This window comes from Lithobates pipiens, unplaced genomic scaffold (assembly GCF_037356315.1).
Source record: "Lithobates pipiens isolate NorthernLeopardFrog02 unplaced genomic scaffold, aLitPip1_a1.2 Scaffold_16, whole genome shotgun sequence".
NCBI lineage: Eukaryota > Metazoa > Chordata > Amphibia > Anura > Ranidae > Lithobates > Lithobates pipiens.
Genome location: NW_027507748.1, coordinates 541,226,684 through 541,252,668, shown reverse-complemented (window position 1 = coordinate 541,252,668; position 25,985 = coordinate 541,226,684). Strand labels below are relative to the sequence as shown.

The window sequence follows — 25,985 nt, the reverse complement described above, 5'->3', positions numbered from 1 at the left end:
GACAAATGTGCTTTATCTGTGGTGACAAGTGCCCTGCATTTGTGGTGACAAATGTGCTGCATCTGTGGTGACAAGCTGTATCTGTGGTTACATGTGACAAGCTGCATCTGTGGTGAAAAGCTGTATCTGTGGTGACAAGTGACAAGCTGTATCTGTGGTTACAAGGGACAAACTGCATTTGTGGTGACAAGCTGTATCTGTGGTGATAAGTGACCAGCTGTATCTGTGGTGACAAGTGCACTCTATGTGTGGTCACAAATGCTCTGAATCTGTGGTGACAAGTGACATGCTGTATCTGTGGTGAGAAGCTGTATCTGTGGTGACAAGGGACAAGCTGTATCTGTGGTGACAAGTGCACTGTTTGTGTGGTGACATGTGCGTTAAATCTGTGGTGACAAGCTGTATTTGTGCTGACAAGTGACATGCTGTTTCTGTGGTGATAAGCTGTATCTGTGGTGACAAGTGAGTGCTGCATCCATGGTGATAAGTGTCAAGCTGTATCTGTGGTGACAAGTGCACTGTATCTGTGGTGACAAGTGAGCACTGCATCCGTGGTGACAAGTGACAAGCTGTATCTGTGGGGACAAGTGCGCTGCATCTGTGGTGAAAAGTGAGCACTGTATCTGTGGCGACAAGTGCACTGCATCTGTGGTGACAAGTGCGCTGTATCTGTAGTGAAAAATGCGCTGTATCTGAGGTTGCAAGATGTATCTGTGGTTACAAGTGACAAGCTGCATCTGTGGTGACAAGCTGTATCTGTGGTGACAAGTGACAAGCTGTATCTGTGGTGACAAGTGCACTGTATGTGTGGTGACAAGTGCGCTGAATCTGTGGTGGCAAGCTGTATTTGTGCTGACAAGTGACATGCTGTATCTGTGGTGACAAGCTGTATCTGTGGTGACAAGTGAGTGCTGCATCTGTTGTAACAAGTGTGAAGCTGTATCTGTGGTGACAAGTGCGCTGTATCTGTAGTGACAAGTGAGCACTGCATCTGTGATAACAAGCTGTATCTCTGGTGACAAATGACATGCTGTATTTGTGGCGAGAAGTGAGCACTGCATCTGTGGTGATAAGTGACAAGCTGTATCTGTGGTAGCAAGTGCGCTGTTTCTGTGGTGACAAGTGTGTGGCATCTGGGGTGGCAAGCTGTGTCTTTGGTGACAAGTGCACTGAATGTGTGGTGACAAGTGCGCTGAATCTGTGGTGACAAGCTGTATTTGTCCTGACAAGTGACATGCAGTATCTGTGGTGACAACCTGTATCTGTGGTGACAAGTGCCAAGTTGTATCTGTGGCAACAAGTGTGCTATATCTGTGATCACAAGTGTGCTGCATTTGTGGTGATAAGCTGTATCTGTGGTGACAAGTCAGCACTGCATCTGTGGTGACAAGTGAGTCCTGTATCTGTGGTGACAAGTGCGCTGCATCTGTGGGGACAAGCTGTATCTGTGGTGACAAGTGACATGCTGTATCTGTGGTGACAAGTGACTTGTATCTGTGGTGACAAGCTGTATCAGTGGTGACATGTGTGCTGCATCTGTGGTGACAAGTGTGCTGTATCTGTGGTGACAAATGGGCTGCATCTGTGGTGACAAGCTGCATATGTGGTTACAAGTGACAAGCTTCATCTGTGGTGACAAGCTGTATTTGTGGTGACAAGTGACAAGCTGTATCTGTGGTTACAAGTGACATGCTGTATCTGTGGTGATAAGTGAGCGCTGCATCTGTGGTGACAAGTGCCTGGCATCTGTGGTGACAAGTGACAAGCTGTATCTGTGGTGACAAGTGTGCTGCATCTGTGGTGAAAAGTGAGTGCTTTATCTGTGTTGACAATTGAGCACTGCATCTGTAGTGACAAGCTGTATCTGTGGTGACAAGTGATCGCTGCATCTGTGGCAACAAATGACGCAAACTGCTGTGGTGACAAGTGTGCTGTATCTGTGGTGACAAGTGATAAGCTGTATCTGTGATGACAAGTGAGCACTGCATCTGTGGTGACAAGTGAGCACTGCATCTGTTGTTACAAGTGACACAAACTGCATCTGTGGTCAGGGCCAATCCTAGGGTCACAGGAGCCTGGATGCAGAATTATTTCTGGTGCCCCACATGGGCGTGGTCATCTTACTACTCCTGCCCTTTACAAATGTTTCTATGGCACAGTGGCTGCGTGTGATGGACACAGTCACTGCATTTAATGGCACAGTGGCTGCGATTAATTGGCACAGTGGTTGCGTTTAATTGGCACAGTGGCTGCATTTGATAGTCACAGTGGCTGCATTTGATGTCACAGTGGCTGTGTTTGATGGACACAGTGGCTGTGTTTACTTGGCACAGTGGCTGCGTTTGATGACACAGTGGCTGCGTTTGAGGGGCTCCCTGGCTTCATTTGATGGGCACAGTGGCTGCATTTTATGGCACAGTGGCTGCGTTTAATTAGCATAGGGACTGCGTGTGATGGGCACAGTGGCTGCATTTTTCTTGGTACAGTGGCTGCATTTCATGGCGCAGTAGCTGCATTTAATTGGCACAATGGTTATATTTAACTGGCACAGTGGTTTCATTTGATGGCACAGTGGCTGCATTTAATGGGCACAGTGACTGTGCTTGATGGGCACAGTGGCTATGTTTGATGGCACAGTGGCTGCGTTTGATTGGCACAGTGGCTGCAATTTTGGCACAGTGGCTGCGTTTAATTGGCATAGGGGCTGCGTGTGATGGGCACAGTGGCTGCGTTTTTCTTGGCACAGTGGCTGCATTTTTAATGGTGCAGTGGCAGCATTTAATTGGCACAGTGGTTATATTTAATTGGCACAGTGGTTTCATTTGATGGCACCGTGGCTGCATTTAATGGGCACAAGGACTGTGCTTGATGGGCACAGTGGCTACGTTTGATGGCACAGTGGCTGCATTTAATTGGCACAGTGGCTGCATTTAATTGGCACAGCGGTTACTTTTAATTGGCACAGTGGCTGCGTTTAATGGGCACAGTGGCTGTTTGATGGGCACAGTGGCTGCGTTTGAGTGCACAGTGATTGCGTTTAACAGACACAGTGGTTGCGTTTGATGTGCACAGTGGCTGTGTGTGATGGGCACAGTGGCTGCATTTACTTGGCACAGTGGCTGCATTTGATGACACAGTGGCAGCGTTTGATGGGCACAGTGGCAGCGTTTGATGGGCACAGTGGCTGCGTTTTATTGGCACAGTGGTTGCGTTTAATTGGCACAATGGTTATATTTAATTGGCACAGTGGTTTCATTTGATGGCACAGTGGCTGCATTTAATGGGCACAGTGACTGTGCTTGATGGGCACAGTGGCTATGTTTGATGGCACAGTGGCTGCGTTTGAGGGGCACCCTGGCTGCCTTTGATGGGCACAGTGGCTGCATTTTTGACACAGTGGCTGCGTTTAATTGGCATAGGGGCTGCGTGTGATGGGCACAGTGGCTGCGTTTTTCTTGGCACAGTGGCAGCATTTTTAATGGCGCAGTGGCAGCATTTAATTGGCACAGTGGTTATTTTTAATTGGCACAGTGGTTTCATTTGATGGCACCGTGGCTGCATTTAATGGGCACAGTGACTGTGCTTGATGGGCACAGTGGCTACGTTTGATGGCACAGTGGCTGCATTTAATTGGCACAGCGGTTACATTTAATTGGCACAGTGGCTGCATTTAATGGGCACAGTGGCTGTTTGATGGGCACAGTGGCTGCGTTTGAGTGCACAGTGATTGCGTTTAACGGACACAGTGGTTGCGTTTGATGTGCACAGTGGCTGTGTGTGATGGGCACAGTGGCTGCGTTTACTTGGCACAGTGGCTGCATTTGATGACACAGTGGCAGCGTTTGATGGGCACAGTGGCTGCGTTTTATTGGCACAGTGGTTGCGTTTAATTGGCACAGTGGCTGCATTTGACGGCCCAGTGGCTGCGTTTGATGGGCACAATGGCTGCGTTTGATGGGCACAGTGGCTGCGTTTGATGGGCACAGTGGCTGCGTTTGATGGGCACAGTGGCTGCGTTTGATGGGCACAATGGATGCATTTTATGGCACAGTGGCTGCACTTGGGCACAGTGACTGCATTTGATGGGCATCGTGGCAGTGTTTGACAGGCACAGTGGCTGCATTTAATTGGCACAGTGGCTGCATTTAATTGGCACAGTGGCTGCCTTTGACAGGCACAGTGGCTGTGTTTGACAGCCACAATGGCTGCGTTCGATGACACAGTGGCTGCATTTGATGACACACAAATTACTTACAGGGTGAAGCCGAGGGTCAGGTCAGATGCAGTGCAGTCACTCAGAGCAAGTCAGGCAGGCTCAGTCAGGCAGCTCTTTTCAGAAGTGCTCCGCTCTCTCCCCTCCCTCTGAGCCACACTGTCTAAGTCTGAAGATAGCAGAGGTAGGTGGAGCCTAGGTAGTTTTCCAGCCATGGAGGCGGCGCGCTATGAATGCTGGGGCAGCCGTGGCGCTCTCTGATTCCTGGGGGGCCATGGCCTCTGATGTCACTGGTTGCTAGGCGCCGGGTGGCCGGCGATTCTAGCAACCAGTGCAGTCAATTGGCATGCCACAACTTCGGCGGCTTGGTGCCCCTTCTCTGCGGCAGCTTATAGCGCCGGGGAGCAATGCACCCCATGCACCCGCCTAGGATCAGCCCTGCCTGTGGTGACAAGCTGTATCTATGGTGACAATTGACATGCTGTATCTGTGGTGACACGTGAGGGCTGCATCTGTGGTGACAAGTGACGCAAACTGCATCTGTGGTGACAAGCTATATCTGTGGTGACAATTGACACTCAGTATCTGTGGTGACAAGTGAGCGCTGCATCTGTGGTGACAAGTGACACAAACTGCATCTGTGGTTGCAAGCTGTATCTGTGGTGGCACTGATGACAGATGGCACTGATATGTGGCACTGATGACACGTGACACTGATATGGCACTGATGACAGATGGCACTATGTGGCACTGATGACACATGGCACTATGTGGCACTGTGGCACTGATGACATTTGGCACTGATGACATGTGGCACTGATGACAGGTGGCACTGATGACAGATGGCACTTATACGTGGCACTGGGGACAGGTGGCACTGGGGACAGGTGGCACTGGGGACAGATGGCACTGATGACAGATGGCACTGATGACAGGTGAAAGTGGGGGCAGATGGCACTGACAGGTGGCAGTGGGGGCAGATGAGCACTTTATTTTCCTTTTTTATTTATTTATTTATTTATTTTACACTATCTGCTGTGAGATCTCACAGCGGTTCATCTCTCCCTCCTCACACGCTGTCTGTGTGAGGAGGGAGAGCGGCGATGAGAGATGATCTCATATGTTTACATATGAGATCATCTCTCATTGGACACGCCGATCGCGCTGTAAACGGCCGCGGCCGCGCGCAGAGGGGAAGTAAACAGGAGGACGTCCAGGGACGGCCTCCCGGAAGTTAGCGTCCGCTCTGTAGCCTTCTTTCGGCTATAGGGCGGGCACGAAGTGGTTAATCACAGCTGGGGTTTTTATTTTTTGATAAACAAACAAAAAAAGATGGAAATAATTTTTTTTTTAAAAATCATGTTTAATAGTTTGTTATAAAATTTTGCACACAGGTAATTTTTCTCCTTCATTGATATGCGCTTATGAGGCAGCACTGGTGGGCACTGATAGGCTGCACTGGTGGGCACTGATAGGCTGCACTGATAGGCACAGTTGAGGCAACACTGATAGGCACAGATAAGGTGGCACTGATGGGGACAGATAAGGCGGCACTGATGGGCACAGATAAGATGGCAATGATGGACCCTGATGGGTGGCACTGATGGGCACTGATAGGTACCACTGATAGATGGCACTGATGGGCACTGATAGGTGGCACTGATGGCCACTAATGGGCACTGGTAGGTGACATTGATGGGCACTGATAGGTGGCACTGATGTACAGCACTGTTGTTGAGGCACTGATTGTGGTCACGGATAGGTGGCACTGTGGGCACTGATGGGTGGCACTGTGGACACTGATGGGTGGCACTGGTGGGCACCACTGTTGCAACACTGTTTCCTATTGTTAGGTGGAACTGGCAGGGAGCACAGGTGGGCACTGGTGATCTGGTGGCAGCTCGCCGTGATCGGGACTTATATCCCTCTCACGGCCGCCGGTGATCGGTTTTCTTTTTCTCCTCACGCTGTCAGCGCGAGGAGAAAAAATAGCTGACAGCTGATCACATGGTAAGGGGTCGGGATCGACTCATAGACTCACAGATCACAGAGCGCGCCGCATCATCCCGGTGTCTTGCCGAGAAAGTTTCCCTGGCAGATAAGGACCCCCCTGTACTGCGCATGCGCTGCGCTTGCGCAGGACGAACAACTACAGAGCCGCCGAAAGTCTCCGAAGATGAACATATGATCGTCAGGTCTACACTGTGCCTGCACACTACATTGTGCCATATGTCCAGTTCAAGCCCCACCATCCAAGTGGACATTAAAATATTAATATGCCCAAAGCGTGGTGAGCGAAGAGAACCAGCGAGGTGCCCTGTTACAGTCGCCGACTCATAGGTGTTCATCTTCGGCTATTTTCGGCAGCTCCGTTGTGGTTCGTACTGCGCAAGCGATGCGCCTGTGCAGTACAGGGGGGAATTTTCTCAGCAGAACACGGGCAAAGCAGGCCTTCACTCGGCCACAGAGCGGATCTGTAGTGGTTAAAAAAACATTCCTTTCAATAAATCAACTTATAACGCTGTTTGAGATCATCTTGTTGTTTTGGATGTGTTTGTCTGTTTGTTTGTTTGGTTGTTTGTATGTATGTTTGTTTGGTACCTTTATTTCTCCTCTTAAATTTTTCGTCATGAGCTATTTCTGAGCTGAAGACTCCATTATCTTGCTCTCATGCGTTTTTATACTAGGATTTGACATCCACTTAATTATGTGCAGATATTTAAGGACTTTACTATTTTTTTTTTATGTAAAAATTAAATTTATGCTTACAGAGTCTGAAATAAATGTTTATATCAAACATATTTCTTGTTTTCACTGTGGCTTTATTTTCGGTTTACAAACTGCAGTTTTCCACTTGAGAGATAAGATTTCACCACTCCCCATAAATCAATCAGAATTAAAAATTCATATTCTCTTTAATGCATCCAATACCACCAGTAAAGAATATCCCCTGCCTCACTAGACCTACAGGAGTTTGTACAAAGAAATGTTTATGACACCTAAAAGCTTTCTTGACGGCAAAATCCCTGGGTAATACACTCCATTTGCACCAGTTCCCAGCAAAGGTCAGTTTTAAGGATGATGTCATTGCGCCAGATTTAGGTTAGATTACATTGTTGGAGAGCTGCATGGACATAATCGCACAGCTAAACAGATTGTACACTCCACGAGCAAGGAAACCCTGCAGTCCTATCACATATTGTAACTACTGCCAGGGGTTAAATATTCCTTATGTCCCCACAAAATTCACAATGTTGTATTTAATGCTCTTACAAAGAAAGAAAAAAGACATATCTAGATGTCTTTGTTTTTATGGTAGTACCAAAATTACTCAGTGAGCAGTGAACTGATAGTGCCATCCAGGGAACACTGCAGCTGTCCTGAAGTGGGAAAGCACACTATTTTATCATTAACCACTTTAGCCCCGGGAGGCGTTACCCCCTTAATTACCACCAGGCCATTTTTTTTTGCAATATGGCCCTTTGTCACTTTAACTGGCAATTGCATAGTCATGCGACGTTGTACACAAACAAAATTTGCGTCCTTTTTTCCCACAAATAGAGCTTTCTTTTGGTGGTATTTGATCAACTCGGCGGTTTTAATTTTTTGCGCAATAAACAAAATAAGAGCAAGAATTTTGAAAAATAATATATATTTTTTAAGTTTTGCTATAATAAATATCCCCAAAAAAATAAAAAAAGGAAATTTCTTCATCAGTTTAGGCCAATATGTATTCTTCTACATATTTTTGATCGCAAAAATCGCAATAAGACCCCTTTCACACTGAGCCGACACCGGCGTCATTTACCGTCTTACCGTCATTTTAGGGGTGCTATTTGGCCGCTAGAGGGGTGGTTTTAACGCCCATTAGTGTCCGAAAAGGGGTTAAATCCGCCTGCATAACGCACCAGAGCGCCGACGGCGGCATCGCAGCACTGCCCCATTGATATCAATGGGGAGCAGCGGTGGAGGAGAAAGTGAGTTTACCGCTCCTTCACTGCTCCAAAGAAGCTGCTGGCAGGACTTTTTCTGACACCCTGCCACTGCAACGCTCCAGTTTGAAAGGTTTTCACACGGGAGTGAATGGAGCAGCTGTTTTAGGGTGTTTTGCAGTTGCTATTTTTAAAGCTATAGCACCTGCAAAATGCTCCAGTGTGAAAGGGGTCTTAGTGTATATTGATTGCTTTGTGCAAAAAGTAGAGCATTTACAAAATATAGGATATATTTATGGCATTCTTATTATAATTTTTTTTTCACTAGTAATGGCAGTGATCAGTGATTTTTAACAGGACTGGGACATTGTGGCAGATAGGTCGGACACTTTTGATACTTTTTTGGGACCATTGACACTTATACAGTGATCAGAACATCGGCTCCAGAGTAGCTCTTACAGTGGCTGACATATAATTAAGCTTACCTGCAGCTACACTGGATATCTCCTAAACCTGCACGGTTTAGGAGATATCCCTGCATTTGCATGTGCCAGTGTCATCGGCACATGCCCACTTAAGCAAACTGAAGCAATGGCACGTACGCGCCATTGCTTCGGTGTTACTGTGCCACTACCGGCGGCTCCTGTGCGCATGTGTGGGAGTGACGTAAACGCAGCTCCGGCCAATCACAGCGCCAGAGCGATACCCAAAAGTAACCCCCCAGAGAGATGTCGGCCGCCAGAGTGGTGAACAAGGACCACTGCGGGGGGCTTCGATTTCAGGTAATTCATAATGCGCTAGTATGCTATGCATACTAGCGCATTATGGCTTTGTCTTGCAGGCTTTTTTTTTTGGTTTTGGAATTTTTTTAAAGGTTTACAACCACTTTAATCTCTTACTGTTCTTGTCACCGAAAGGATCTATGCTTCCACAGAGATGGCACTGTAGAGGTCACATGACCATTCATGTCAGTAGTACTTGGTCCTTCCTCTTACTGATAGTACAGTTAACACACAACCCTATACAAGGCCCCCCTACATCAGATATACACAGTACATAGTCCCTCTTCCCCTTTGATAATCAGCACATGTGTTTCTTTTCTGGGTCTTAGCACACAAAAACTTAGCCGCATCAAATAATGGTCAGATGACTGCTCTTATCCCTTGTAACATCATAACTAGATACATGCATGTCCCACCACAGCCTGAAGTGTACAGATATGGGTAGCTCTATGAGACCCTGAAAGGTAGTGGAGTCACCCCCAAGACAGAAATGAAATATAGAGAAATTTGAAAGGTAGAATGCAAACAAAAGACAGAGTGCAGAGAGAAAGCGAAAAGCAAAAATGGAACGTCCTGAAGTATGATTGCTGCCATATATCACATTTCACTTTAAGGGTTTAACAACACTTAAATTATGTCAACCGTTTTATTAGTAAAAGTCCTGTTAAAGAACAAGCATCTTTGTCCTGGTCAGGACCGTTTTTAAGGCAAGGCAAAAGGGGTAGCTGCCCTGGGCCCCGTCATTGTTGTAGGGCTCAAAACAGCTGCCTCATAATTGCCAATTATCACTGTTTAACCACTTTCAGACCGGACCAATTTGCTGGTCAAAGACCAGACCACTTTTTGCGATTCGGCACTGCGTCGCTTTAACTGACAATTGCGCGGTCGTGCGACGTGGTTCCCAAACAAAATTGACGTCCTTTTTTCCCACAAATAGAGCTTTCTTTTGGTGGTATTTGATCACCCCTGCGGTTTTTATTTTTTGCGCTATAAACAAAAATAGAGCGACAATTTTGTTTATAATAAATATCCCCCAAAAATATATAAAAAAACATTTTTTTCCCTCAATTTAGGCCGATACGTATTCTTCTACATATTTTTGGTAAAAAAAATCGCAATAAGCGATTATTGATTGGTTTGCGCAAAAAAGTTATAGCGTTTACAAAATAGGGATAGTTTTATAGCATTTTTATTAATAATTTTTTATTATTTTTTTTTTTACTAGTAATGGCGGCAATCTGCGATTTTTATTGTGACTGCGACATTGTCGGGGACCCATCGGACATTTTTGACACATTTTTGGGACCATTGTCATTTATACAGTAATCACTGCTATATAAATGCAGTGATTCCTGTGTAAATGACACTGGCAGTGAAAGGGTTAACCAGTGGGTGGCAGTGTAGGGGTTAAGTGTTCCTAGGGGTGTGTTACTAACTGTGGGGGGGTTGGGCTTTCATTTAGTGTACACTGATCTCTGCTCCAATCACATGGAGCAGAGATCAGCGTCACTAGTTGCTAGGCAGAATGGGAAAATGTTGTTTATACAGCATTTCCTCCATTCGGCGGCTCCGTGAGACGATCGCGGGGATGCCCGCGGCGATTGAGTCCGTGGGTCCCGCGACCGGACTCACGGGGGTCCCGACCAGCGCGGGAGCGCGCCGCCGGCGGCGCGCTCCCGATGGCACGGCGGCAACGAATATTGGATGTACATGTACGCCAATATGCCTGCCCGTGCCATGCTGTCGACGTACATCGTCGTGCGCTGGTCGGGAAGTGGTTAAATTCCCTTGAAGTTTTAGTCCTGTGTTGTGTCCCAATATCTCTGTGTAAAATTCTGTTACTAATGCTGCTCAGCTCTGCCCTATTGCCGTGTACAGGTGACTCACCTGCAGACCCTGTGTTTACCTGTAAATAACCTGCATTAATATGTAAATAGTGGCAACATTGATATGTAAATAGCCGTGGACTGACTGCATTGATATGTAAATAAAGGAGGTATTCATATGTATATCATGCCCCCCAAGGTCATATCCGCCATTACTTCTGCTGAATGCTGCCCACTGGAGAGGTAAAGGGGCATGCTGGAAAGTCTTGCCTGTAACTCTGGTCATTAAGCCTAACATCAGCCTGTTCTGCAAAGGTAAGCAAATTGGAGGTGGAAAATAACATGGTGCTACAGCACCCTGAATTTTGGTGCTTGTGAATACGCACATCTCAGCAGATGCATGAGGGCATCATTAACAATTAATGGCACTGATTTGTATCTGCTAAAGGACAGCATGTTTTTGTGGTGTCAGGAAAGAGATTTTGCATGCGTTCCTGACACAGGCTAAATGTCTCAGTTACATTGGTGGTCAGTGTAAATTGCTTCATTACATTGGGGCTTGGTGTACAATCCTTTCATTCACACTACTGACCAGTGTGAAGGTCTCCCTACATTCGTGGTCAGTGTAAGACCCTCTTTACATTGGTGGTTACTATGAATGCTCCTGTTACATTAGAGATCAGAGTAAATCCCCATTACATTAGTGGTCAGTGTAGAAACTTCTCTTTATGTTGATATTTGGTAAAAAAAAAATCTAAACTTGCATTTGTGGCCAGTTTCTAATCCTCCTTCACATTGGTGGTCCATGTAGAAGCCCCCTTTAAATTAGTGGTGAGTGTAAATCCCCCTTACATTGGTGGCCAGTGTAAAAAATCCCCCTATTGGTTTTTGATGCAAAATCCTCCCTTGCATTGGTTTTCAGTATAAATTCTTCATTACATTGGTGATCAGTGTACATTTTCCTTCAGAATTGCCCTTACACCGGTGGTCAGTGTAAATCCCCTTTATGTTGGTGGTCAGTGTAAATCTCCCTTTATATTGGTGGTCAATGTAAATCCTCTCTAACATTGGTGGTCATTGGAGGTCATTGTATATTCCTCCTTACACTGGTGGTTGGTGTAAATGCTCCTATTACATTGGTGTCAGTGTAGAAATCCCTCTTTATATTGGTGGGTGGCGTAAAATCCCCCAATACATGGTGGTTAGTGCAAATTCCCCCTTACATTGGTGGTCAGTGTAAATCCCCCATCACATTGGTGGTCATTGAAAATTCTCCATTACATTGGTGGTCAGTGTAGAATCCCCCACTACAGTATATACTATACTTGCCAAAGATTTGCAGCTTTGCTCTACATGATTCAGAATTTACCACAGTGTACTGCCTACTAACTATTCCCATCCTCCCACCACTGCCACTGATTCCATCAAACCCCCAGCATTTTCACTGACCACACCCCCCTCCCCAAGCATTGCCACTGATCCCAGGAGTCCTAGGATCCCTATAAGTTTTCTGTATATTGATGGGTTCCCTCACTATAACCTTTGGCAACCAATCAGTGAGCAGTAATAATGTGCACTAACCTCATGCAACCAATCATTGAGCGGAAGGATATTTAGTAACCTCTAGCAACCAATCAGTGAGCAGTAATAATGTGCAGTAACCTCTAGCAACCAACTTGTGAGTGGCAAAGATGTCCAGTAACCTCTAGCAACCAATCAGTGAGCAGTATTGATGTACAGTACTCAACAAGCAGAAGTCATGTGCTATAACCTCTAGCAACCAATTGGTGAGTGGTAAAGATGTCCAGTAAGATGTCCAGTAAGTACAAAACAGTGAGCAGTATTGATGTACAGTAATCTCTAGAAACTGATCAACAAGCAGAAGTCATGTGCTGTAACTTCTAGTAAATAATCAGTGAGCCATAAAGTGCACTGTAACCTCTATCAGCCAGTCAGTGAGCGGTAATGATACGCTGTAGCCTTTGGCAACCAATCACAATCGCTGCCTGATCTGATTTAGTAAACTGATTTAGAGTCTAGCTGCTTTTTACTGTATTTCTCAACGCATGCGGAGAGCAAAATTGCATGGAGGGCAGGGCCCAAGAAAATGTTTGCCCAGGGTCCAATCAATATTAAAGATGACCCTGGTCCTGGTTTCACTTTGTTACAAGGGGTCATCTCCAGCTTGAAGAGAGTATGGTGTACTCCGAACAGCTACTTGACCTTCTACATGAGTACTGCAATGATTCACAATGCATGGTGCTGTTGTTTTTATTCTAGAAATCGCAATTATCATCAGCACATCATATTTTTAACCATGAGCAATTTATTAGTCATATAACAAACACTGTTTGTGATTTCTACCATTTTAGAGATTGGTTTATTAATTTTATTTTTACAAATAACTAGTGCTAATAACCTGATTGATGCATCCAGCAAAGAGATCGTCAGCATTTTAAGCAAAGCAGGGCTTTGTTGCTTACAGGGAAAATGCTTGTAGAAGGGGAGAATACAGGAATTACCTTGTCAGTGTACTACTTTATTGTTCGTGTTCAGTCACAGGCAGAGGCAATCCCTGAAATGGGTAGCATGGTTTAAATGCTGTGTTGTCTGCAGGGTAATCAAGGACCTGACTCTGCTGTCTGGTAGGGATGCCTTTAGCATCTAAAACAGAGAACTTGTATTGAGCTTTCTGCCAGGAGTTGAGCTTTAAAGGGGTTGTAAAGCTTTGTTTTTTATTTTCCAAATAGGTTCCTTTAAGCTAGTGCATTGTTGGTTCACTTACCTTTTCCTTCAATTTCCCTTCTAAATGTTTTTTTTCTTTGTCTGAATTTCTCACTTCCTGTTTCTCCTCAGTAAACTTCACACCATCATCCCTGCGGTGTTTAGTCAGCTAGAACAGCTTAATGAACAGCTTACTGAGGAGGAACAGGAAGTGAGAAATTCAGACAAAGAAAACAAAGAAAAAAAACATTTAGAAGGGAAATCGAAGGAAAAGGTAAGCGAACTAACAATGCACTAGCTTAAGGGAACCTATTTAGAAAATAAAAAACAAACCTTTACAACCCCTTTAAATGTTGTGCAGGTGGAGCTGCAATTTTTAAATGCTAGGGAGCTACTGAAGCTTAATGTGTTCATTCACTTTTATAGAAAATCTGTAAAGGTTTTCTAGCACTGGATCCTCCCTGAACCAACCCCCCCCCCCCCCCCCAGTCGCCCCTATATTTACCTCCTGCAATCCCAAGCTGTCAATGCTTCAACATTCTGTGGATTTGAAATTCCTTCTGCTTTCTCTCTTCTTCATCCAGCACTGCCACTGTACAGACCAGACAAATACTAATTGGCCAGCAACGGCACATAATTGGTGCTGACCAATCAGTACAGTGATGTGGACACCTTTCCCCTCTGGACAAAGTGCATCATGTGACCACAGATTTAGGTAAGTAGAAGGGTCTTTGTGATTTGTTGGAGGTGGGGGAAGTGGTTGGGGTGCAAGGGTTTAAATGGAAAATGAAGAGGGTTCTCAGTTTTAACTCCAGTACTTATTACAAAAATATGTAATATGTTCCTGACCCATTTGCCTCTTACTAATCTGTAGTTTGTATTTTAAGAAAAAGTATCCAAAGCCCCATTTTCTTATTTGAAACACTAATCAGATGACAGACCAGATCCATTTTTTTTTCTTCTGGTCTTTTGACATGAAAGGGTCCTTCTTCAAAGACATGAAGGCTGCCCATTGACTGTCCAGATTCTAGAGTATCAAGCAAAGGGTCCTCACAGGGACTTCTAGTCTTAAAGCAGAGATATAATGATGACACAAGGGGCAGCACTAAAGCTGGCCACAGATGGTTCGAATCTCAGCTAGTTCAGCAGGGACCGGCCAAGATTCGTTCCATGTATGAATGTCGATCGACTTGGGTACAAACAGCATGTTGAATTTCTAGCAATATAGCCACTTGCAATAATCACTTAGTTCTCCCAGTGTGGATGATGGAAGCCGGCGATTGTCTTTCCTGCACCCATAGTTGCAGGAAAGAAAATCACATGAAATATGGCCTGGTTTAGGCTGGTTGTCTAAAAGGAAAGAAATTAACTATAACTGGTTTTGATTAACAGAAGCCGTACTGGGTGTGGCTCACAGTTGAAGGGAAGACCTCCCACTGTGTACGACCTGTGTATGATTGTCACTGTCTTTAGCAGAGTAAACTAGACTACACGCTGTCATCTGCATTGACTTACATTTACAGAAAATGTGCACTGAGAGAAATATATAGGCTGCTAGCTCAATCTTTATTCCGAAGATGATATGACTTGAATACTTTTTGAGTCCCTAACCCAGAATGCGTATGAAGATCGGGAGTTCTGGCTTCACTTGCATTTGTTTTGGATCAGCAACTAAGGCCGGCCATACACGATTCGAATATCGGCTGGATCAGCAGAAACACTAATGGGCAGGCTAAATGTACCAAGTTGATCGATCAACTTGGGTACAACCAGTCTGCTGGATTCTCTTGCAATTATCATTAGCAGCTGCTATAGCCGCTAGCAATAATCACTGTCCTCTCCCAGCGGGGATGACTGTCTGTGGTTGCAGGAAAGAAATTTGCACCATATATGGCCAGCCGTACAACAATCTAAACTCATGGAAAGACAGCCAACTAGCAGGAATGGGGTCAATAATGGAAGCCCACATAGGCTACGTTCAGACTTTCCTGCACCCACAGCACAAATGCGCTGCTGTTAGCAGATGTGAGAGGGGTGCCATTAATTCCTAATATCCCCTCTCACACTGAAAACTGCAGTTTCCTGCAGTTGAAATTTTGGAAAAGGTGCAGGAACCTTTTTCCTGTGTTTTCTGTGGATGAGTTGGACTGCTGTGCCTACGCAAACATGGCTGCAGGGAAACCTCAGTAGTGTGAAACTAGCCATACTTTATTTCTGGCAGTACAGGCTTACTTTACTTCAGCAGTGGGTGAAATATAAGCTGTACCCAAATGGTAGACTAATTAGTATGAGTTGATGTACCTTTACCTACTTAGTGGACCATTACAGCGTGGATAATACAGTGCCAATATTGCTCTATTTACATGCATTATTTGTGGAAAAACAGTATAAAAAAACAGTATAAGATTGCGCAGCACATTACTGTCAGAGGATGATGGACAGAAATACAACAGTAAAATACCAATCAATAAACCATTAGAAACAGATCAAATTTCATTGGATGCACTTTTAAGATATCATAGGATATTAAAGGCATCTAATATAATATTCTACCTCAAATAAAAATCATGAATTTGGATTACATAAATTATAACTGAAATGCTAGATGGACCTTATGTTCATATAACTATAAATCAGTACAAAAATTACATTCATCCTTAAAGTGATTGCAAAGGCTGAAGTTATTTTACCTTCGTGCATTCTATGCACAAAGGTAAAAAGAACATTCTGTATGCTTCCCCCCCTCTCCTTTTGTATATTTCCCTGTGTGTAGAGGCACATTGTAAACAATGGGCTGCATTTTAGATGACCATAAAAAAAATGTTGTACTGCGCTTTTTTAAGCTATAGTGTGCAAGAGGCCTAAATGAGGCTAAATGCGTGTTAATGAGGCTAAACCTACTTTGAAGCAGGAACATAGAGTAACTTCACTTTCATGGAAAAAAAAAAAATATATATATATATATATATATATATATATATATATAGCATGTACATTTGCGACAAAAGTCATATTGTAATTGAATGTTATTTAAAATGACATTTTCTTTTCAGATTGCAGCTCTGTCATTTTCTGTAAAATACGATGCAATATGGCTACCTGGAGGTGTTCAGAGAATGTGTACAGAACGCCTCCCAGATATGTAATTTCCTGCTTCTGTGATTGGCTCACTGATTTTCCCAGAAGTCTCCACTAAGATACAAGTTAGATTTCAGGCATCCCTTGCACCAAAAATGTCATTATTGGTGAGATGCTCCAAATAGGATATCACGTCTAAAGGGATGCAGGCCCTGTCATTTTCCTCATTAGAGCCTTGCAGGTGCAGAAGCTGGTTGAAAATTATGACATTTTGAAACCTCTCCCATTAAACTCACTATACACATGGACACAGAGAAACACACAGGGATTTTTTCAGAATAACAAAAAGTAGGAATCTGCAGCAAAGTTTGTTAAAATCCCTGCAATGTACATAGATCACCCACAGGAAAAAAGTGTATATGAGAAGCATACAAGTTGTTTACACTTCCCTGGAAAACATTTCTTGCATTTACAAAAGCTAAACGCAGGAGTGCAAGTGTGAATGTATTCTTACTGTGTGACTGCAATGTAAATGTATTTAGGGTGCAGTCCTTAACCAGTTCCCGACCAGCGCACACCGATATACGTCGGCAGAATGGCACGGGCAGGCATATTGGCGTACAGGTACGTCCAATCTTTAATGCCGCCCTGCCATCGCGAGCGCACCGCCGGCAGCGCGCTCGCGTGCCGGTCGGGACACCCGTGAGTCTGCGGGCATACCCGCGATTGTTTCACGGGATGGCTGAATGGAGAAATGCCGTTGTAAACTGCACTTCTCCATTCTGCCTAGCAACTAGTGACGCTGATCTCTGCTCCATGTGATTGGAGCAGAGATCAGTGTTCACTAAATGAAAGTCCAGCCCCCCACAGTTAGTAACACACCCCTAGAAACACTTAACCCCTACACTGCCACCCACTGGTTAACCCCTTCACTGCCAGTGTCATTTACACAGGAATCACTGCATTTATATAGCAGTGATCAATGTATAAATGACAATGGTCCCAAAAATGTGTCAAAAATGTTCGATGTGTCTGCCATAATGTCGCAGTCACAATAAAAATCGCTGATCGCTGCCATTACTAGTAAAAAAAAATATTAATAAAAATGCCATTAAACTATCCCTATTTTGTAAACGCTATAACTTTTGCACAAACCAATCAATAATCGCTTATTGCGATTTTTTTTATCAAAAATATGTAGAAGAATAAGTAACGGCCTAAACTGAGTGAAAAATATGTTTTTTATATATTTTTGGGGGATATTTATTATAACAAAAAGTAAAAAATAATGCGTTTTTTTCAAAATTGTGGCTCTATTTTTGTTTATAGCGCAAAAAATAAAAACCGCAGAGGTGATCAAATACCACAAAAAGAAAGCTATATTTGTGGGGAAAAAAAGACGTCAATGTTGTTTGGGAGTCATGTCGCACGACTGCGCAATTGTCAGTTAAAGCGACGCAGTGCCGAATCGCAAAAAGTGGTCTGGTCTTTGACCAGCAAAATGGTCCGGTCTGTAAGTGGTTAAAGTGGTTGTAAAGTCAGAAGGTTTTTTTTTTTTATCTTAATGCATTCTATTAAGATAAAAATCCTTCTGTGTGCAGCAGCCCCGCTCGGCCCCCCCTAATACTTACCTGAGGTCCACCTAGATCCAGCGATGTTGCACAAGACACCTGCCTCTCCTTCCTGATTGGCTGAGACAGCAGAGTGGCGCTATTACGCTGCTCTCAATCAAAGTCAGTGAGCCAACGACAGGCCACAGTGCCGTGTCAAAGGCAAGCTGCTTGCTGTTGGGGGCACTCAACAGGAGGGAGGGAGGGGCCAGGAGCACTGAAGAGGGACCCAAGAAGAGGAGGATCCGGGCTCAAAAAAAAAAAAGTAAAGGGGCAGTGTAAAAAATAAAACAAAAAATAAAATAAATAATAAATAAAAAAATGTAAAACTCCCTATCCCCCCATGCTCCTGTGCAGAAGCGAACGCATACCTAAGTTGCCCTGCAAATGTGTTCAAACCACACATGTGAGGCATCGCTGTGATCGTTAGAGAGAGAAAGCAATAATTCTAGCACAAGACCTCCTCTGTAACTCCAAACATGTAACCGTTAAAAATTTTTGGGGTCTGAAGATTTTTAACCACTTGCTTACTGACCACTTAAACCCCCTTCCTCCCCAGGCCAATTTTCAGCTTTCAGTGCTGTCGTACTATGAATGACAATTGTGTGGTCATGCTACACTGTAACCATATGACATTTTTCTAATTTTTTTCACACAAATAGAGCTTTCTTTTGGTGGTATTTAATCACTACTGGGTTTTTATTTTTTGCTAAACAAACAAAAAAAGACCTAAAAAACCCCCAAAAACTCGTTTTCAGAGTTTGTTATAATATTTTGCAAATGGTAATTTTTCTTCTTCATTGATGTGCACTGATGAGGCTGCACTGTTGGGCACTAAAGTCAGCACTGATAGGCACTGGTAGATCACACCGATAGGCAGCACTGATAAGTGCCACTGATTGGCAACACTGTTGAGCACTGATAGGTGGAACTGGTAAGTGGTACTGGTGAGCACTGCTAAGCAACAGTGGGTCTGGAGTGTGCGGGATCGATGTTCCGTTTGCACAAGGCGACAATCTGCTTTTTTTTCTCCTAACACTGTCAGCATGAGGGGGAAAAAAAGCCAAATACCTGCTTCTGTTAACATCACGTGATCTGCTGTCATTGATTGACAGCTGACAGCTGATCATGTGGTAAGGGGCCAGGATCGGCATCTTACTCCAATCTTACTCCAATCTGTGATCAGATGAGTCTCATGGACTCACTGATCACAGATCGTGTTGTGTGCGCCTGCAGGGGGGGCATGCAGGCATCACATGCACGAGAGGACGTACATGTTCACCCTCCCAGCAATTTAGGCCCGCGCTGTAGCCGTCTTTCGGCTATAGCGTGGGCAACAAGAGGTTAAGTACAGTAGATTCCACGAGTGTGCGCAATTTTAAAGCATGACATGTTAGGTATTTATTTACTCTGCATAATATCATCTTTCACATTATACAAAAAAAATTGGGCTAACTTTAGAAGGGTTTTTTTTGTATATTTATATATACAAAATAGCATAGCATGCATAGCATACTAGCTCATTATTATGAATTACTTACCCGAGATCGATGCCCTCGCAGCGGTCCTCATTCACCACTCCAGCGACTGACATCTCCCTGGGGGTTACTTCCGGGTATCGCGGCTTCGGCGCTGTGATTGGCCAGAGCCGCGATGACATCACTCCGCGTATGATATACTAGACTCGGATAGTATTAACGGTTGTAGAGATTCCAGTTTCAGCTCAGTCCCTGCACATTGGCCAGGCCCCTTTGATGTGTTTCACCTGGATTGTGCTTAATCCTAGAGGTGGGAATGGCCCAGAGCAGAGGTTATATATGCATTGTCATTCATAAAATCAGACAAAGCTGAGGTACTAATGAGAAACTGTGCTGGCTATTAATATGGGGAGGGAACAAAGCAGTACAAGGATTTAACACCTAACTTCTCCACTTAATTTAATTTACTTTAATTGAAGCCTTAAAGTATGTTCTGAACACATAAAGTATAACTACTGCCAGACTGCTGAAATTCAACTGTTTACATACAGAATTCTTAACAAGAAGTAAAAATGCTTTAAAAGAAACCCTCACTGACCTCTGTAGCTGCAGGCACCATAGAGTAATTCGTCCTCAAATTTCTTAGAAAAAATACTTTTACTTTCCTTTACTCTCTGTAGATGGTTTGATACCCTTGCCAGCAGTGAGTTAGCAGCCCACAAGCCTTCAAATCTGTAATGTAAAGAAAGAGCAGGTGCACAGGAAGAGGGGAAGGGGCAAAATAGAGTCACCACTTGTAGGACTTCACTGAATCTCTTGTAGCATGAATTGTTCCACAGTGTCTGCAGCTGGTCAGTAAGGGCTTGTTATAAGGGTATCGACTGTGTTGAATGGCCACAGTTCTACTCTAAGCTTCCCCCAGCACCTAAACCCTAAAACACAGAACCCCCGGGCATATCACTAACCTAACCCCTAAATGAAACCCTTCACTCATGAACCCCTATTCCACTGAATACTCTCCTCATTCTGAGCTGGGATCCTCTTTTTTGAGGTCCCACACCAAAAACATATAATTCCAAAAACATACATCTATAGGTAAAATAAGCTTTCTATTCACTCAAGCACATATCTTCCTGAAAATAGCAGATACATTACATTTATTATAAGATTCACTGAGATAAAACAGGTACAGATGCATTGTGGAATTTTAAAGACATACATCTCAGTTTAATAAATAATATGCTGGGGGCTAATTCACACTATAATAAATGTTCTGTGCTGATGTGCATCACGTTACATTGTATTGCATCTTTTAAACAATTATTTTGGCTTGATTGGCAAAATGCAAGTCTACTGACCCAATTGCAGGACTTTTTAACAAAACGCACTGCAAGACATTGTTGTGAACAGATCATATTTAAAACAATGTAGCAAAATCTATAACAAAACGTCCAGAATTTAAAGACGACATACAACCTTCTCCATTGTAAATAGGTTTTGTTGAATATTAGTAAAGACGATATACTGACTATCTAGTTCAGTGATTCATACATAGCCTTAGGATATATTATTGTTAGAAGAAAGAGCTTGTTAAATGCGGACAGTGCTACCTCTATGACAGCATTAAAAAGATTACATGGGTAACAGCAAAGCCCAGCAGGAGTTAGAGAACTACAAGTCTCAGCATTTCTTGCAAGCTGAACATATAGTTAGGAAATTAAAAAGTATATTTAAAATACATTTCAGCCTACATAATTTTAGCTCATTAAGTCACACACAGGGACAGATTAATAATAAGTGGAGCACAGCAAGGATAGTGAAGGTGCCCAGGGTGACAATCCGGTATCAGCTTTCTTTTCATAACAAGCACTAGTAAGTTCAACTATAATCTCATTTTCTTTGCTCCAATTTCTTTCTCTGTAAATACATTTCACTATTGGTATCTTTTAAAATCTTCCAAAATTAAAAAAAATTTAGTTAAAAAAAAAAAAAGGCTCAAATAATATATTTATTATAGATGCAAAGCATAAAGCAACACACTATATAACAGAGCCTATTTAATTGTATTATATTAGGCAATGAATGTGAGTTTTCAACTAATCAGAATAATAAAAATGATTAGAAAAACACAGATGTCATTTAGTTTACAAAAAAAAAGTCAGTGTTTCAGAAACTGGCAACATCCCCAGAAAATCCTTAGAAGTGAATGTTTACCTCCTTTAGCAGGAACACACTGGAATTGGAAAGCGACATGCAAGTAGGATGCTTCCTTTGTAGATGGAGAGCAGATCAGGAACATTCACTGCCACTGCTCTGGCAGCATAGCAAAGCTTCTGCAAAGCTCAGCCCACTGCATTTTGGTCTTACAGGACTTTAGTGGAGACCTGCCCACATGATGTGAGCATCACTGCTACACAGCTGTCAATCTGGGATGCATGGAAATGCACTGTTTGTTGGTGTCTGTGATTTGCAGACAACAGAAAGGTATATTATCAGGGGGTTCTGTGAAAGACCTGTACAGTAGGGAGTTAAGGCAAGAGTGTAAGTGACCCATCTCTTAGAGCTTTTAATGATGCTGCACATGTTGTGGAAGCAGATGAGGTAAAGCAGACTTCCTGAGGATAGATGCAGCGTGGGAGTATGAGCAGTTATTGAGGCAGGAGGAGAATATCAAAGGCAAAACAGAAGGGGAAGACAGGACTGGGAATATCAACGCGATGACTTACTTATCTATCCAGGCAGAATTCTTTTTCACACCGTTGATAGAGGAATAGGGGGTCGTAGAAATCAAAATCAAGGTCATGATCCAGAAATATCCTTTATTTTTTCGAAAAAGCCTATCTGGCCCCCACCTAACTACATTCATCTTCTCAATCAGTACATCACCCACAGTTATTACCTCTTGTATCTCTTGACCTTCCCTCTTAGATCGTAAGCTCTAAGGAGCAGGGCCCTCTGATTCCTACTGTATTAAAATGAATTGTATTTATACTGTCTCTCCTCGAGTTGTAAAGCGCTATGTAAACTGTTGGCTCTATATAAATCATGTATTATAATAATAATAATAATATAATAATAATTTTCCCCCTTGATGTCTATAGGCACATATGTGGTTATCCACATTATTATTCTTATTATTATCATCATTATTTTTAATATTATTATACAGGATTTATTTAGCACCAACGGTTTGTACAGTGCTTTACATAAAAAAGTGGACAGCACAGTTACAATGCAAAGTCAATACAAGAGGGTTAGGAGGGCCCTGCTCCTGAGAGCTTAAAATCTAATAAGAAAGGGCAAATGGAACAAAAGATAATACAATGCCTTGAAAAAGTATTCTTCCATAGATGCGACAATGGCTCTATTTAAATTTAAAGCCAGACTCAATGACATGTAAACAATTCAAACTTTTCCTTCAACTCTCGACAGCAGCGAAACAGACAATTGCTAAGGCATGGAAAATGCCTATATTGACCATCGCAGAGACCAAAAACAGAATGGGTCAATCATTAATTCATGCTAAAATAGATGCTTTGGATTAAAACAAACTGAAAGAATTCAATACAATATGGCGACCATGGATTGTATATTTTCTCTCTAATACCTTTGACAATAGAGTACTCTTGTCCTGGTAATAATTTTTTCTTGCATTTGTTTATATTATTGTCTATTATAAATAATTTTCCCTCTAGATATATACTTCTTCCCTCACCCTTAACTCTTTTTCCTTCTTCCTCTTTTCCTTTTTTTCTTTTTCTTTCTCTATAACCTCATTATATATATCTAGCGATGACACTTTGGACAAAGTGTCTGTCATGTACAAATTTAGTTTTGTCCCAGAACAGTAAAGGGGTTCTGAGGGTTAATTGTGTAGGTTTAACTTTGGCATCAGTTTGGCTGGGCTGTGTTAGAGTTCTGCATGGTCATGTGGACAGTTAGGTGCACATGACGGGCTCAGAACCAGGCCTGGTTGGACGTTTTAGGTATAAGATTTCCCAGAGCCAATCAGTGGATGCGTCGGGCCCCGATGAGGAGTCTGGGGTATTTAAGATGTTAAAGTCACATGTTCTAAGTTCGTTCGTTAGGCCTTAGCGGTCTGTTCCTGATTCTGGACAGGGGTAGCCCTGCGAGGGGTCCCGGTCAAGGGAGCGTTCGTCGCTCCGCAACATGCTTCAGTTGGCTAACCCCAATAGACCCGCCTGGTCTGGGGTAGTGATCCATCTGTTCCCGAGTCTTGGAACCAGTTGGTCCGAGGCACAGTAACTGAGGGAGGATTCAAGGCGTCCGGGGTGTGCTCTCGGCTTGGAGGGGCATTGCAGCTCCTGTAAGTGACCGGGGGAGGACTCTTTGGAGGAGGGCTAACAAGCTGGCATCCTGAGAAGTGCCTGGTTGCTGAGTTGTGAAGGACACTGATGAATTCACACTTTTTCCAGTGGCGCCAAGGAGACAGAGAACGTTCCAGGTACTGAGGAAAAAGGTCCCTGTTCACTTCTGTTACCAGTTACTCAAGGTCAAAGATTTCACAAGTTCTGGATCAAAGTGCTGACTGCCATAATCTCTGGCTAGAGATTTGTTCAGCCTTGAAGTGCCCAGCTGCGAGTGGCTACTCTCTGGGTGGTATTAGAGACTTTCTGATATTAGCGGTTCAAGGTGCCTGAGCTTCTTCACCCTTGCCCTCTGTTCCCATACAAGACTGTGTTGCTGGATGTTACCCCTGCAAATAAAAACCTTTTCTAAAGGACTTTTATGGTGTTAGCATCCAAAGTTGTTGGGTACTAATTCTGGGAACTCCTAGACGTGGAAGGACCAGCCAAGCATAGGTAACAGGTACATATACATATAATTTTACATATAACTAAATGTTTTTTTTTTTGTTTTTATTTAACTATTGCAGATGGATACATTTAATTTTATTATTGTCACCATGACTATTTAGACATAAAGAAATACACATTTATACTATTTATTCTACAATAAAAATACTTGTTATTTTCAGTTATTATTTGTTTGTGTAACAAAGGATTGTTCAGATTTATTGACTCAAACATATCAGACATGATAGATCCTCTTTTCTTTTCGCTCAGACATGTCATATATTCATAGTACTGTTATATCTTGTACTTTCAGTGATATCAATATTCATTTCAAAATCATTGTCTAATATACTGTAACTGTTATTTTATGATGATCTTTCAAATAATTTTTTTGAACAAAGAAAAAGTATTCATACTGCTTGAAATTATCCACATTTTGTCATGTTACAACCAAAAACATAAATGTATTTAATTGGGATTTTATGTGACCAACACAAAGTGGCACATATTTGTGAAGTGGAAGGAAAATGATAAATGGTTTTCATTTTTTTTTACAAATAAATATCTGAAAATTGTGGCATGCATTTGTATATAGCCCCCTTTACTCTGACACACCTAGCTAAAATCTAGTGGAACCAATTGCCTTCAGAAGTTACCTGATTAGTAAATAGAGTCCATCTGTGTGTAATTTAATCTCAGTATAAATACAGCTGTTCTGTGAAGCCCTCAGAGGTTTGTTAGAGAACCTTTGTGAACAAACAGCAACATGAAGGCCAAGGAACACAACAGACATGTCATTGATAAAGTTGTGGAGAAGTTTAACGCAGGTTTAGGTTATAAATAAATATGCAAAGCTTTGGACATCTCACGGAGCACTGTTCAATCCATCATCCAAAAATGGAAAGAGTATGGCACAACTACAAACCTACCAAGACATGGTCGTCTGCCTAAACTGACAGGCCGAGCAAGGAGAGCATTAATCAGAGAAGCAGCCAAGAGGCCTATGATAATGCCGGAGGTGCTGCAGAGATCCACAGCTCAGGTGGGAAAATCTGTCCACAGGACAACTATTAGTCCTGCACTCCACAAATCTGACCTTTAAGGAAGAGTGGCAAGAAGAAAGCCATTGTTGATAGAAAACCATAAGAAGTCCCATTTGCAGTTTGTAAGAAACCACTTGGGGGACACAGCAAACATGAGGAAGAAAGTGCTCTGGTCAGATGAGACGAAAATGTACCTTTTTGGCCTAAAAGCAAAGCACTATGTGTGGCAGAAAACTAACACTGCACATCACCCTGAACGCACCATCCCTACTGTGAAACATGGTGGTAGCAGCATCATGTTGTGATGATGCTTTTATTCAGCAGGGACAGGGAAGCAGGTGAGAGTTGATGGGCAGATGGATTGAGCCAAATTCAGGGCAATCTTAGAAGAAAGCTTGTTAAAGTCTGCAAAAGACTTGAGACTGGGGCAGAGGTTCACTTTGCAGCAGGACAACGACCCTAAACATACAACCAGAGCTACA

At 43.2% G+C, this 25,985-nt stretch overlaps 1 protein-coding gene across 2 annotated transcripts in view; it reads right to left on the bottom strand.

Annotated features, from left to right (window-relative positions):
* Nucleotides 1-21,990, bottom strand: part of CACNB3 (calcium voltage-gated channel auxiliary subunit beta 3) — a 345,917-nt gene extending 323,927 nt beyond the window's left edge. The window contains exons 1-2 of one of the 2 annotated variants that reach the window (XM_077483318.1): nt 21,858-21,971; nt 20,242-20,375 (exon numbers count right to left, since the gene is read on the bottom strand). In XM_077483318.1, the coding sequence (XP_077339444.1) occupies nt 20,242-20,262 (21 nt within the window). In that variant the 5' untranslated portion in view covers nt 20,263-20,375; nt 21,858-21,971. Of the gene's footprint in view, nt 1-20,241; nt 20,376-21,857 lie in introns of both variants that reach the window. The other variant, XM_077483317.1, reaches the window with a different exon arrangement.
* Nucleotides 21,991-25,985: the final 3,995 nt, after the last annotated feature.